This window comes from Octopus bimaculoides, chromosome 16 (genome assembly GCF_001194135.2).
Source record: "Octopus bimaculoides isolate UCB-OBI-ISO-001 chromosome 16, ASM119413v2, whole genome shotgun sequence".
Taxonomy (NCBI): Eukaryota; Metazoa; Mollusca; class Cephalopoda; order Octopoda; family Octopodidae; genus Octopus; species Octopus bimaculoides.
In genome coordinates, this window is record NC_068996.1 from 2,459,129 (window position 1) to 2,473,188 (window position 14,060).

The 14,060-nt window shown below is 37.6% G+C and overlaps 1 protein-coding gene across 1 annotated transcript in view; it reads left to right on the plus strand.

The window, feature by feature from the left end:
* LOC106876559 (calcium uptake protein 3, mitochondrial-like) overlaps positions 1 to 14,060 on the plus strand; it is a 332,236-nt gene that overhangs the window by 8,101 nt on the left and 310,075 nt on the right. Inside the window, exon 4 of the mRNA XM_052973679.1 lies at positions 10,246 to 10,372. Within this exon, the coding sequence (XP_052829639.1) occupies positions 10,246 to 10,372 (127 nt within the window). The remainder of the gene's footprint in view (positions 1 to 10,245; positions 10,373 to 14,060) is intronic.

Here is a 14,060-nt window from a genome sequence, read left to right on the forward strand (position 1 = left end):
GTGTGTGTGTGTGTGTGTGTGTTGCCACTGTGGAGTTTCACCTATGTAGTTACAGGGCCATCAGGCATGTTATGACTTGCCTGATGATCCTGGAAGTACACTGGTGAAATTCCAGAGTAGCAAGAGATTAACTCAACCAATGTATGTATGTGTGTGTCTGAAGGTGCTGAAAAGTTTATAGCTTTGGGTAAAAGAAAATAGAGGAGGATCAGTCAATTATGATTTTTTTAAACGGATTCACACACTTATTGCAGTGATCCTTCAGTTTTTCTAAGCCCTGTAAAAGAATTCAGAACACTGAGCCTCCAACCAGGCCTTTCGTGATACCATTAAAGCCAGGAACTTTTCAGCACCTCTTTGATGATAATAATCACCATTTAACGTCTGTTTTCCATGCTGGCATGGTTTGGACAGTTTGACAGGAGCTGGTCAGCTGAAGAGCTGCTCAGGCTCCCTGTCGGTTTTTGCAGGGTCTCTCTGGCTGGATGCCCTTCCTAATGCCAGCCACTTTACAGAATGTACTGGTTGCTTTTGTTACCAACATGGGTGTGCTTACATAGCACTGGTACACGTGCTTTTTATGTGGCACCAGCACTCACAAGCCCATGAGATTAGGAATGTCCAGCTGGAGAGGGAGGCAAGGGACATGTCTGCATACAAAGACTACCAAGCTTTTAGTTAGCTTGATGTGTCTTCAAGAACAGCAAGCGCCAGGAGTCTCAGACCCCTGCCATCCCTTCTGTGAGGCCTAGTGTCTGAAGATCCTTTCTCACCACTTTGTCCTACATCCTCCTGGGTCTACCTGTTTCACATGTCCTCTCCACAATTAGAGTTCAGCACTTCTTCATGCAACTGTCTTCATTCAAATGCATTACATGACTGTACCAGCACAATCTTCTCTCTTGCACACCACATCTGATACTTTATATACTCAGTTTTTTTCCAAGATCTTTTACAGTCTGTCATATATGCACACTGACATTACCCATCCAGTGGAACATACTGGCTTCATTTCTTTCAAGCCCTCACATATACTCAGTAATCAGAGCCCAATTTACACTGCCATGTAGCATAGCTGTTTGTATAGAGGCATCATACAATCTGCTTTTCACTCTGCAGGAGAGGCTTTTGTTACTAACAGAGGTAGTAGCTCTCTGAATTTTGCCCAGCCCATTCTCACAGCTATGGGCTGGGCTTTTAGAATAATCTCCACCACTACTAACTTGATCACCTAAGTAACAGAAAGTGTCTACTATTTCTTAGGATACCCCTTGACATTTGAGGGAGTCTATTTTTTGTACATTCCTGGTGTTTAATGTATCTGCACATCTCCCACATGTAAAGACTACCTCCTCTGTTAGTCTTCCAGTGATACTGCTGCACCTCTTATGTGTCCAAAACTTGCACTGAGTGCACTGTATAGAGTTTCTCTCAGCATATTTTCTACATATCGAACAGGGCCATCTCCCTGAAGACAAATCTGTGATTTGTCTGTTTTCCTACTTATCAAGACTTTGGCCCTCCTAAATTAACTCCAAGGCTCTTTGATTCCAGACCTTGCTTCCATACCTGACATTCCTTCTCTACTTCTGGTAATGATTCAGTACTGAGAACAAGGTCATCAGCATGAAGGAGCTCACAATGGCATCCAGTCTTAAATTCCTCAGTTGTAGCCTGGAAGGTTATGGTAAATAAGAGAGGATTAAAAACCAATCCTGGGTAGACATCTACTTGTACACTAAATTCCTTGCTATACTCATTGGTGACTTTCACCTTACTGATAGCATCCCCACAAATGGCTTTTACAGCTCCCATCAACCACTTGTCTATCCCTTACTTCAGCATTGCCCACCAAATAAGGGAGTGGGAGTCTCTGTCAAAAGCTTTCTCCATGTCAACAAAAGCTGGATACAGAGATTCAGTTTCCATCAACTATTTCACCAGCAGTTGCCTCACCAGGAAGCTAGTATCAATGGTGCTTCTCCTTAGCACAGACCCAAACTGCATCTCATCTACACTAACTCTCTCCCCGATTAATTGAGCTATGTCCCTTTCTGCAAATTTCATCACCTGTTCCAGCAATTTAATGCCTTTATAATTATTTCTGTCTAGGACATCACCTTTGCCTTTGTAGCAGTTGACTACAAAGCTGCTTCACCAATCATTGGGTATGACACCCTTGTGGACAACCTGACAACTATATGGGTGACTAGGCTATTTCCCACTCCACCACTTCTACTCCCATCTCCATCTGCTGAGATATTTTTTTAGCCCCTCAGCAGCAACTTCTGATGGGCTGGAAGCTTTCCCCTGTCTTCCTATGACTTAATTACTTTTTCTACTAAGCTATTGCATTGGCACAGACAGCTGGCTGCCTGCTGGATCTACATTAAGTAGGCTCTCCTTCTCCCATACATTCTCTACATATAGCAACCTTCCATAGTGGCACTTCCAACCCATCTTCTTTGCAGAATCACTAACTCTCTCTGTCTCTCTTTCTGTATATATATAATATAATATATATATATATATATATATATATATATATAATATAATATAATATAATATATATATATATATATATATACACACACACACACACACACACACACACATACATACACATATGTAAACTTTGCACAAAATGAAGTCATATGTTAGGTAAGTGTTTTCACTATAGCTGCTGTTGTACTAATGTCTTGTGATAGGAATTTCATAGACAAAAACTGAATGGAAGCCCATCATGTATGTGTGTGTGTATGCATGCATGTGTATGTTTGAATAGTGACACTCAAGTAAAGGGTCAAAATGACAAGTACATGTGAGTGAAGATCTGGTCCATTACTGGAATCATTTTATTAAATGAATGTTGTATATATGCATGTATTTGGCCATGTGTCTGCTTAAAGCAATACAGTGTTGGGGCAGAATGCTAACTTAGCCAGCCAGTAAAATAAAGACTGATAACATAAATACTAAAGTTCTTTAGTCACTCTAAACAATTAGAAACATTGATAATGATGTCTCAATGTGACTCTAATGCCATGGCCATGCTTAAACATTTATTTCAGAGCACTGTGATCCTAGCCTTGATCCCAATTTCATCACCTTCATTCTTTACTATCTGTTTTCTACGTTGGTATGTATTGGTCAGTTTGAGAGGATTCAACAGGTCCAAGAACTGCGTTATATTCCAATGTCAGCTTTAGCTACAACTGGATGCTTTTCCTACCACCAACCACTCTACAGAGCATACTGAGCATGTCTTTATAAGGAACTTGCATTGTTGAGGTCAGCATGTAGCTCACAAGATTCAGATCGTCTTTGAGTTGGGTAACAACAGAGAGGGAGTCAGCTTTGCCAGGTGTTGAGAGTATAAGAAGCCGGAACCAGGTTTCTTGTTGTAGAAAATGGCTTATACAGCTATTTGCATTATATGTGAAGCTACAGGTATGGATACATGTTTCAGATATTCATGTTGAAGCTGTTTCAAGTTGTATGTATGCACTTGTGTTATATCGCTCATTCGGATGGTGTGCATTTGCCAATAACATACCTCTACTCAACTACCAAACTCTCACTTCCGACAACTCAACTCAATAGAACTCGATGTCTAATCTACCGATGGCTCCAGCTCGCTCTACACGATGCTTCTCGTCTAGCTATCACGTCCACTATTTATACGTATTGGACTAGCCTAGTTATCGTCTGGGGACGTCCAAACAACAGTATGTGTATGTATATATATGGTGTTAGGAAGGGCATCCAGCCATAGAAACCATGCCAAATCAGACTTTAGTCTGGTGCAGCCTTCCAGCTTACCAGCCCTGGTCAAACCATCCAACCCATGCCAGCATGGACAACAGATGTTAAATGTTGATAATGATGATATATTTTACCATTATTATCTGCAGTCAGTCATCACAACTGTGACTGTTCTTGGCATGACTTGTTAAGCTTTCTCCATACTAATTGGTTCTTTGCTAAAGTTTGCCATTTATTACGATCAATTTCTTTCCACTTCACATTCCTAGATGGGCCATAGGTAACTAAACTGGTAACCCCACCAAACTTGCTTGGTGAAGAGAGTGATTCTGGACACCGTGTGGGACTGAAGACAAAACCTGACAAAGTGGAATCACCCAAGGGTTGGTGATAAACAAACCTATCATCCAACCAGCCGCTACAGTATGGCACTGATACCAGCATATCTTGGTCAGTTCTTACCTGCTGGATAACATTGATGTCGTATCCAAAGAATGATACTAGCCAAAAGCTATTTTCACTACATGACTTTTCAAGCATTTCTATGGTAAGTGACAAAGACAAAAGATTCCCATTCCAGCTCAGATGTCACACCTGGGTAAACAAGGTCTGCACTGGTTCACTCGTGTTCCAGTAGCCAGTGAAGTGTAGGATAGGATGCAGAATAACAATGGATATTGTTGAATGGAATGTTAGAACACTACTTGATCTCAAAGACCTGAGCATCAAAGGGAATTAGGTACAACATTGACATAGATGCTTTGTGTGAAACATTATTACCTGCATGTGATAGCATGGCAGATCACATCTACACATATTTCTTGAGTGGGAAGATAGAAGAGGAATGGAGGAAAGCTGGGGTTGGCTTCACAATGAGGAGCCCAAGTGCTGTACAACTAGAGGAAGATCCAACACCAGGATTATGACAATGAGACTATCACTCCGCAAAAAAGGGCTATACCACATTTGTCAGTGTCTACTCGCCTACTATGAAGAATAACACTCAGGAAGTGAAAGAAGAATTCTAAGCTGAGCTGAAAGAGTGTTGTTCAAAATTCCCTACAAAGATAAGATGATAATTGGAGGAGATTTCAGTGCAGGGGTTGGGAGTGATGCAAATTGATGGCCTGGTGCAACAGGCAAACATGGAGTAGGAAAGTGCAATTCAAATGGTGAACTCGTTGCTACAACTCTGCTCCGAGTTCAACCTAATAATTACAAACACCGTCTTCAAGCAAAAAGATCAACAAAAGACTACTTGGGTGCTCCAAGTATTGACACTTGTTAGGGTACATAATTAGATGACAATGATGTCCTGGATGCAAGAGCCATTAGAGGTGCAGACTGCATGATCAGATCAAAGGTCACTTTTACCTTCAGTAAGTGAAGAAGACAAAAAGCCAACTAAAAAATAAGCTAAACATCATGAAACTCAGAGACCGTGAAGTAAAACAGGAATTGCAGGAACAACTGGATAAGGCTTTGGAAGGATGGGAGGAGTAGGGAAACAGGGCTTGAAGGAAAATGAAACATCTTGAAAATAACTACATGTGAGACAGGTCAATGTGTCCTTGGCAAACCATTGAAAAAACATCAAGATTGTTTTGAGAACGACATCCAAGTACAGACCCTGCTAGAAGAAAGTAACATTGCAAAGGCCAGGCAACTAACTTGTAACCTAAGGTCAAATAGGGAAAAACTGATGGAAGCAAGAAAGAATCTGCAACAATATACTAGGAAACTGAAATTTGATTGGTATGAGGCCAAAGCTGAAGAGATACGGTATTGATAAAAATGATATGAAAGTATTTCACTCAGAACTTTGAGAGGTATATGGGCTCCAGAGAAGAGACAACAAAACTCAAAGCTCTTGATGGCTTTGGACTGTACTGTAGGAAAATTGGAGATTCTTGATAGATTTACTCGTCACTTTGACAGCCTATTTCATATCTCAGGTATTGTGGCTTGTGTGGCCCTCGAGAAAGTTACACAGCAGCCAACCATCGAATCCTTAGATGACAAACCTATTTACAATGCAATCAAGCAAATGAAAGAAGATAAATTACCTGGCAGATGTGACATATCCACTGAAATCCGGAAGTATGGAGGTTTAAAGCTAACTGAGGATCTTTATAACATTGTGCTCCTGATCTGGGAGATGGAAATGGTTCCACAAGACTGGAAAGGTGCCAGCATTGTTCCTATCTTCAAAAAAAAGGTTGTAGAATGGAAACTACCGAGGAATATCTCTTCTATCAATAGCAGGAGAAAGATCTTCGCTCATATTCTATTAAACAGACTAAATGAGTATATCTATTGAAATCTCCTATTTGAGACTGAGTGTGAATTCCATTGCAGTAGAAGCGCCACGGACATGATGTTCTGCCTTCACTAAATTCAGTGAAAATGTATTGAGCAGAACATGCTTATGTATGCAGTGTTCATAGACTTCACAAAGGCTTTTGACACTTTCATGATGGACTTTAGGTGGTTGAATGCCCTTGAATTTGTGCTTAGATACATTGTAGTACATTGCAATGCATTATAATAAAGTGCACAGAATAATGTTGGGAAAAAAAGTCCCTAGTTAACAACACTACAATTTATGTAGAATGACACAAAAAAACAAGTATGATAAATATGGAAGCTTTACTGACAGCAAAATACAATCTTAAATTAAGCACACAGATATATTACATGTTAAAAATTTATGATTGTACATAATCTTAAATTTGGCATTCTGCTTGCGAAGACCTGTTGAGGCAAGTGAATTTGAAATCTGAAATCGAACCGAATCCGACGACTGGCACCCATGCCAACCTCTCCTTCATTGAACACTAAACTCTGCTTGTGAAGACCTTTTGGGGCAAGTGAAATCAAAATTGTAATTGAACCATATTCGATGACTGGCACCTGCGCCAGTGGAGCACTAACAACACTGTCCGAGCGTGTTCATTGCCAGAGCAGCTGTCTGGCTTCCGTGCTAGTGGCCCGTAAATAGCACCATTTGAGTGTAATCGTTACCAGCGTTGCCTTCTAGCACTTGTGCTAGTGGCAAGTTAGAAAATCATTCAAGCGAGGTCGTTGCCAGTGCTGCTGGACTGGCTCCCGTGCAGGTGGCACGTAAAAAAAAACGTTTTGAGCATGGCCGTTGCTAGTACCGTGTGACTGGCCCTTGTGTCGATGACATGTAAAAGCACCCACCACACTCTCAGAGTGGTTGGCGTTAGGAAGGGCATCCAGCTGTAGAAACTTTGCCAGATCAGATTGGAGCCTGGTGCAGCCTTCTGGCTTGCCAGTCCTCAGTCAAATTGTCCAACCCATGCTAACATAGAAAGCGGACATTAAACGATGATGATGAATTTCATTAGCTATGTGCTGGTGGTACAAAAAGCATTCAAGACATGTTGTACATTGGTTGACATTAGGAAGGGCATCCAGCCATAGAAACCATTTAAAAGCAAACACTGGAGCATCATACAGTCCTTGGGCCCAATGAATCCTGTCAAACTGTCCAATTCATACCAGCTTGGAACATGGATGTTGAATGATGGGGATGATTTTCTCAGTTATAAAATTATTCTCAAGAAATTCTTAGTAACTTACAGCTGATTGCCTGGACAATCCACCATTACAGCAGTCTATTTGGAAAATGAGAATTTATAAAAGTGTTGAAACATGAGCTTAAAGGATACAAGAATATTGATGCTCCAAAGTGAACATAAAGAATTAAGAAGAATATCTGTGTGCTTGTGCGTGTGTGTGTGTGTGTGTGTGTGCGCGCGCACGCGCGCGCATACACAATGAACCAGTGCTGAGTAAATGCCGTCAATTATAAGTTATATAATTACTTAAGCCCTTGCTATCATTATTATTATTTGAAGCAGACTAAGAGAGAGTGATCTTTAAGTTTCAAGAAAAGACACAGGTTTTCTGTTGGATGGTTCAGATAGCCTTTAATTCCACAGATTAAAAGTAGTATTAGGTTTCTTTAGATTCAGACAGATTTACATGGAGTTCCTCATATTTAGAACGGCAGACATAGTGGTCCTTACGATCACAACTAGTTTCTTTTCAGTTCATACAAACATGGGGATAAATGTTTGTTGTATTCAGACAGTGTCTCCACTCTGTCCCCTCTAAATCAGATTTGTTCATCTTTTTCTCTCTCTCTATTATTAACATGCTTTAGCAACTCTATTTATTAAAAATGTTGTAAATATAATCCCTGAAATGGTTATGGATTTTGTTGATTAGTTTTTTTCAGAACATACAGTTCTCCAGAGTTGTATAGAAATCCCATTATACATGCTAATATATATTTATATATTGCAACAGTTTTTCAAATTTCAGTTTGTTAGCGCAGCAGCATTGCTGACTTGTTTACTAGGATGAGTCTCTCTATTCAGTACTTACCTCACCCCTCTACAAAAAAAACAAAAACAAAAAAAAAACATAAAAAAGCTCCCCAACAAAATACACACACACACACACACACACACACACACACACACACACACACACACACACATTACACACTCAAAATCATAAATCAATGTCTTAGTAAATTATATTGGCTTGAAGTTTTAACTCAACCAGTTCTTCCATTTGCAAATAATTTTTAATATAAACTCTTGCACCTTTAATCTCATTTTCTTTCCTAATACTTATTTTCCGCCAAGGATAAATTAATATTTATCAATGTAATTTGTTTAAAATTTTTTTTTTTATTTCTTTTCTTTTTGTCTGCTGAAGAGGAAGGGTTTCAGACATAACATGTGAAAAATTTTCTTAAAAGTGGAAAGCTAGGGAGGGTAGATTAGATTTGTATGTTCAATGTTACATTTGTACAGTTGAAAGTTTATAATGCAAAATTTACATGGGCAGGAATGCAAGTTTGCAGTTGGTAAAAATTGTCTTCTGCAGTTTAGGAAAAGTGGTATGTTTTGGTCGGCAAGAAGCAAGTGCAAGCGATTTCAGAGTTGGAGGTGAAAGTTGGAGCACTGTTCTTATATTATCTATGCATTTTGCAAATCCCCTTGAATTTTCTTAATCAGTGCCTTGTTCAGAAATGAGGTGTGTTAAGACATTTCTAATCTTATAATAACTTTTAAGAAACAAATTTGGGTTAAAACATCAGCCTGTACTTTGTCAGTTACTATTCAAAGCAATAAGGGTTCCATGTGATTACACAGGCTAGAAATGGCAGCCAAACCCATCTCAACTTGCAGCCTGTCTGTAAAATTGAAGGAAACATTGGATAATGTTGTTTTAAATATAAAATTTTCCAATGAAGAATGTGATGGTTATGGGGTGGAATGTATTTGGCCATAAATGTGACAAGGGATGGCTTTAGGTTGAGCAACAATGGCTATCTCTAGATTACAATAATAATGCCAACCATTTAACTATACATATTTGCACATTATCTGTGCAATACATGGAGTTGCATTGTATTCACATCACCTCATCAAAACACAGACTCAATAAACCTCTCTGTACAATATCTGTAGTTGTGTCACAGTGAATCACTACATTTTATCCTTCCAATATCTGTAGCTCTCTTACATTTAATGCATTTTTACATAGTTCTTACCAGTTTCTTCTGTTACATTGACCAACCTTATGTAATTCCAATTGCTGGAGATAAATATTAGATTGTAATGTTTTGTTTTTTAATAAGTTAATGACTCAAGTAATGGCTGTGCTCCTCATATTCTTCAGGGAATGCAAAACTTGTTGCAAGTTGGTGCAGGGAAAGAAAAACCAGTCATGGGATATTGTTTTTGCCATCTTTTAGACATAGTCAGCTCTGATTAAGCAAACCTATGATGGAAAGTAGTCCACCTGTAATCATCTTTCAAGGACTGCATTGCTATTTAAGGTCATAAATTTGATTTTAAGGGACCTTTGTCTAATATTTGTTGCTAGTTGAGAAACAAAATATTGGTTCTTTCATTTTTCTGCTCTGAATGCATGCAACTTTATTTAAAGGTAATCAAAGGCTGTGGTGTTAAACTTGGGTTACATCTAAAGAAAAAGTACTACCATTTGATAAGATTTCACAGAGTTTATCTCCATCCACTTTCACTCACAACATCAATGTAGAAGTGGCACTGGGTTAAAAGACATTTGTTCAAGGTAGTGTGTTATGGTTTTGAACCTGGATCCATCTAATTTTGAAGCAAACTTTTAAAACACATGGCCATATGAGCTACTTGACAATGTGGAGTAACAACAAAAGACTAAGCATAAAGAACATATCAGGCCCAACAGAATCTAATTGGTTGGTTATTTCTGGAGCATTGATAGTTTCCTTATTCTCTATGCCTGGGCTGCTTATTCTGAAATATTAAAATTGACAGCTGTCTATGAAGGTAATAAATGTTGTATAGAATGTTTTGTTACTTTTAATAAAATGCCTTGTTATCCATGTTCCTTATATACTTTTGTAATTATATATTTGTATATTTGCTTCAGACTACTCAACGTCCACTTAGCTTTCGGGAACAAAGGTTTCGAGATTTTGCTTCAGTTGAATATGAAGGTCATTTATACATGACACCTCAAGACTTTCTAGAATCAGTTTTGGAAGACACCCCAAGATGTAAGTTGTAATTCTTTAGTACATTATTTAAACATGAGAAGAGGAATGCCATTCATTGTTTACACATTCAGTATTATTTATATTACTATAATTTTATATATATATGGATTCAGGAAAACGCTTTTTTGCTTCAGTAATAGCTACTCACATATGGTTTAATTCCCCACTGCATTTAATATTTACATGTATTTAATCATGCAATAACCTTTCAATTCTAGGTTAAATAACAACACAAACACACGCACGCGCATGCACACACACACACACACTATGAATTTGTGGTTCTAGTATTTACTTTGTTTTCTTTGCTATTAAGAAGCCCAAAGTTTCCATGCTAAAATACCAGTATAAGTTGTAGATAAATTATATAAATTGACATGAATATTGTGCAATCTTATTGCTATTCTTCTGACTGTTAAATTGTACTTTTAAATGATTCAGATGTGTGTGTGTGTGTGTGTGTATCAATGGATGTATTTATTTCTTGATTATTTTAATGCCCACTTTTTGCATGGGTCAGCAGAAACTTGTAGTTAGATGCTTTTGTTGTTGTTAACCCTCACTTATTTCCAAATGGGATATTTTCCCGAGTCCTGTGAACAACAGCAAACCTCAGTCAGTTGAGGAATTAAGAAGCAGCTGTTGTGTAGATGCATGGGGGCCTTCAAACAAGTTTCTGCCCACATGCCAGCTTCTTTGCAGAGTGAGAAGCATGAGTGACAGGTGCATGAATAATAGTGTTGAGTGGGATTTGTGATGGGGGCGGGGTGGAATGAAAAAGTACTCAGTGTATTCAAGGCAACATGACTGACATTGCAGGGAGGTGACAGATGTCTGTGTCACTTCTCTAAGTATATGTGTATGTCTGTGTATAGATACATACATATGTATGTGGGTGTTTACACACACAGTGTTTCTGTATCTACTTATATATATATATATATATATATATATATATATATATATGTTTGTTTGTCACACACACACAGAGTTCAAATAAAAATAAAATTGACAAGAGGATGCGTACAAGGAATGTATTAGTTTGATAATGAAATTAGTATCTAATGGACCATCTGAAGCGGTTGCATCCGTTTTAGGATTTTCATTTCAGAGCACCTGCAATAGTGAAACTGCAAGTTCACCTGCCAGATGAACATGAACTAAGAGTATTGCTCAGAAATTGTGTGGATATATATGTCTGTCAATGAATTTCATATGAGAACAACATTGACAGAATTCTTATCATTGATGACTTTGCAAAAACATTACTTTATGCTGAAGTAGCCATGTATTTTACTTGGCACAGTAGTAACACAATGAATGGCAAAGAAAAAAAGTGAGGCAAAAAAGTTGGAGAACTGTATTATTTATGAATTTTATTGCATGAAGTTTGAAATATATTTTTCCTTTCTCAGTGAGCATTGACATTTTCAACTTGGAGCGGTTGTGACTTAATGGGTCATGGGGGTACATTTAGTATACAATATTTTAGTTTTATTAAAAATGAAAACATTCACAAACTGGTTTAGCAATTTCTCATCTCCAATCTCTAGATCATTAGTTTCAAAAAGTTTTAATTACACTTGTATAGACTTTCATCCATTCTTCCTTCATTTTGATTATCAACTGCCAAAGTGTGTACTTTGTACACACTTTCTGATACCTCAAAATCGTTCATCATCTGTAAAGCATTATGACCACAGTCCAGTTGTGCAATAAGCTCATGTGACTTGTCTGTCCATCGAATTCCGTTTGTCCATTCACTGGCAGTTTATGTCCGTGTTCACAGTTGATGGTCTCATCTGTATGATTTTTCTTCGATGCTGGTTCTTCTTACATTAAGCTTTTTCATCCAGCAGTGTACGTGGCTCCTGTCAGTGGTGTCATCTCCTTGTTGGTCAGCTTGCAGTTATATAGTAGAGGAAACCAACTGACAGTTTTCACATAATGGGGCTGAACCCCTAGACAACCGGTTCTTAAGTAACTTTTTAAAAACACACTTTTATCTATGTTTCATTTATGCATTACAGTTTTATTTTTTATTTTATTTATTTATTTATTTATTTTTGTGTGCATGCCTTATTGCACCTGAAGATGTTTTCAGTTTGTTTTCCAATTTGCATTTCTGTATTCAAATCTGAATTCATTATCATTTGCATTTCAGCTTCAACAATTATAAAAATAACATTTTTGTTAATTGAGAATTTTTTTCATTTTCTGCAATTTCATCTGCTCCATCTTGGCCATCATCCTCATTATACACACATTACTGTTGCTCTGAATTTAATTGGTCTTCATTCTTTACGTCCACTTTTTATGTGTATCAGATAATTCTCTGGGTTTACTTATTGTCTATTTTAAATGTTTTCAAATGGTATCATTCTGTAACTTGAGCCTCAGTTCTTTGAAAATTATTTGAGCTGTTAGAAATTAAATTCTCTGAAATATAATTAAATATTCTCCAATGCATTCTTTATGTTAGAATTTATCCAAATAGCTGCAAGATTAATTTCATTTTCTCCATTGCTTTTTCAATAGTAATAGAAACAGTTTTTGCTCTATCATCTTTGGAACTTCTCCAGATATACTATTCACCATCCCATTATTAATGGCAGCTGTTCACTTGGGGAATCGGCTTGATGTCTGTTGTGTGCATTTGAAAGAGAGTTAATATGATTGTTTGTGGATGGTCAAGGAGTTCTCTTGCATGGCAAAACTCCTACATGACCACACCTCTGCTGTCATCATCATCATCATCATCATTTAACATTTGCCTTCCATGCTGGCATGGGTGGGGCGGTTTGACAGGAGCTGGCTAGGCAGAAGCCTGCACCAGACTTCTGTAACTGTTTTGGCAGGATTTTTACAGCTGGATGCCCTTCCTAACACCAACCACTCAGCATTTTGTATTGTTTCTGTTTTTAATTCAGAGTTTCTTTTCTTCTAAATGTATTGCTTTTGTTGTTGTAAGTAGAGTCTTCATTTCCTTGGCACAGTTAAAGCTATTTTCCTTTTTGCTAATTGTTGAATTAGTCTTGAGTAGCCAACTTTGCAGATGTTTCATCTTCACTAAGATTGTGAGACCATGTGTGTCTCTCTCTCTCTCAAGGGAGGAGTTTTATTTGTTAATTAACCTTTCCTCACACTGAAGCTGGTAACTGACTGATCTCTTGATAGTTGTCACAGCCACATTAAAATTTAGGATTAGGGTACCAGTTAGAGTGGAATATATTTAGCTACCATACACATAGTTTAGAGTACTGGGCATAGGACGATGGAGTCCACGTCTGTGTTCTGCATAAGTCTATTTGCTAGCTCTTCTCTGCAATTTTGTCACTGCTGATTGAATGTGATAAAATTTCTACTGCAAATTCTTCAACTGTTGACTTTCAACAACTCACAAACTATTTATTGAAAGTCAACTTGTACATCTCCATCAAATTAATAAATATCAGGTTATCACATCAAAGCTGAATACTAAATGTGTTACAATTTATGAATGTATAATTTCTTCTAGTAATCTCCGTTTCAATAAATCTCAAGAAATATGCATGAGAACTGGAACATTCTAATCAGTAATTGTTAGACAATAACTTCTTATTTTCAAATTGGTGTTATGTGCTAAATTTCAAATGCAAGTCTCATTAATATGCATTCATATATTATATATATATATATATATATATAT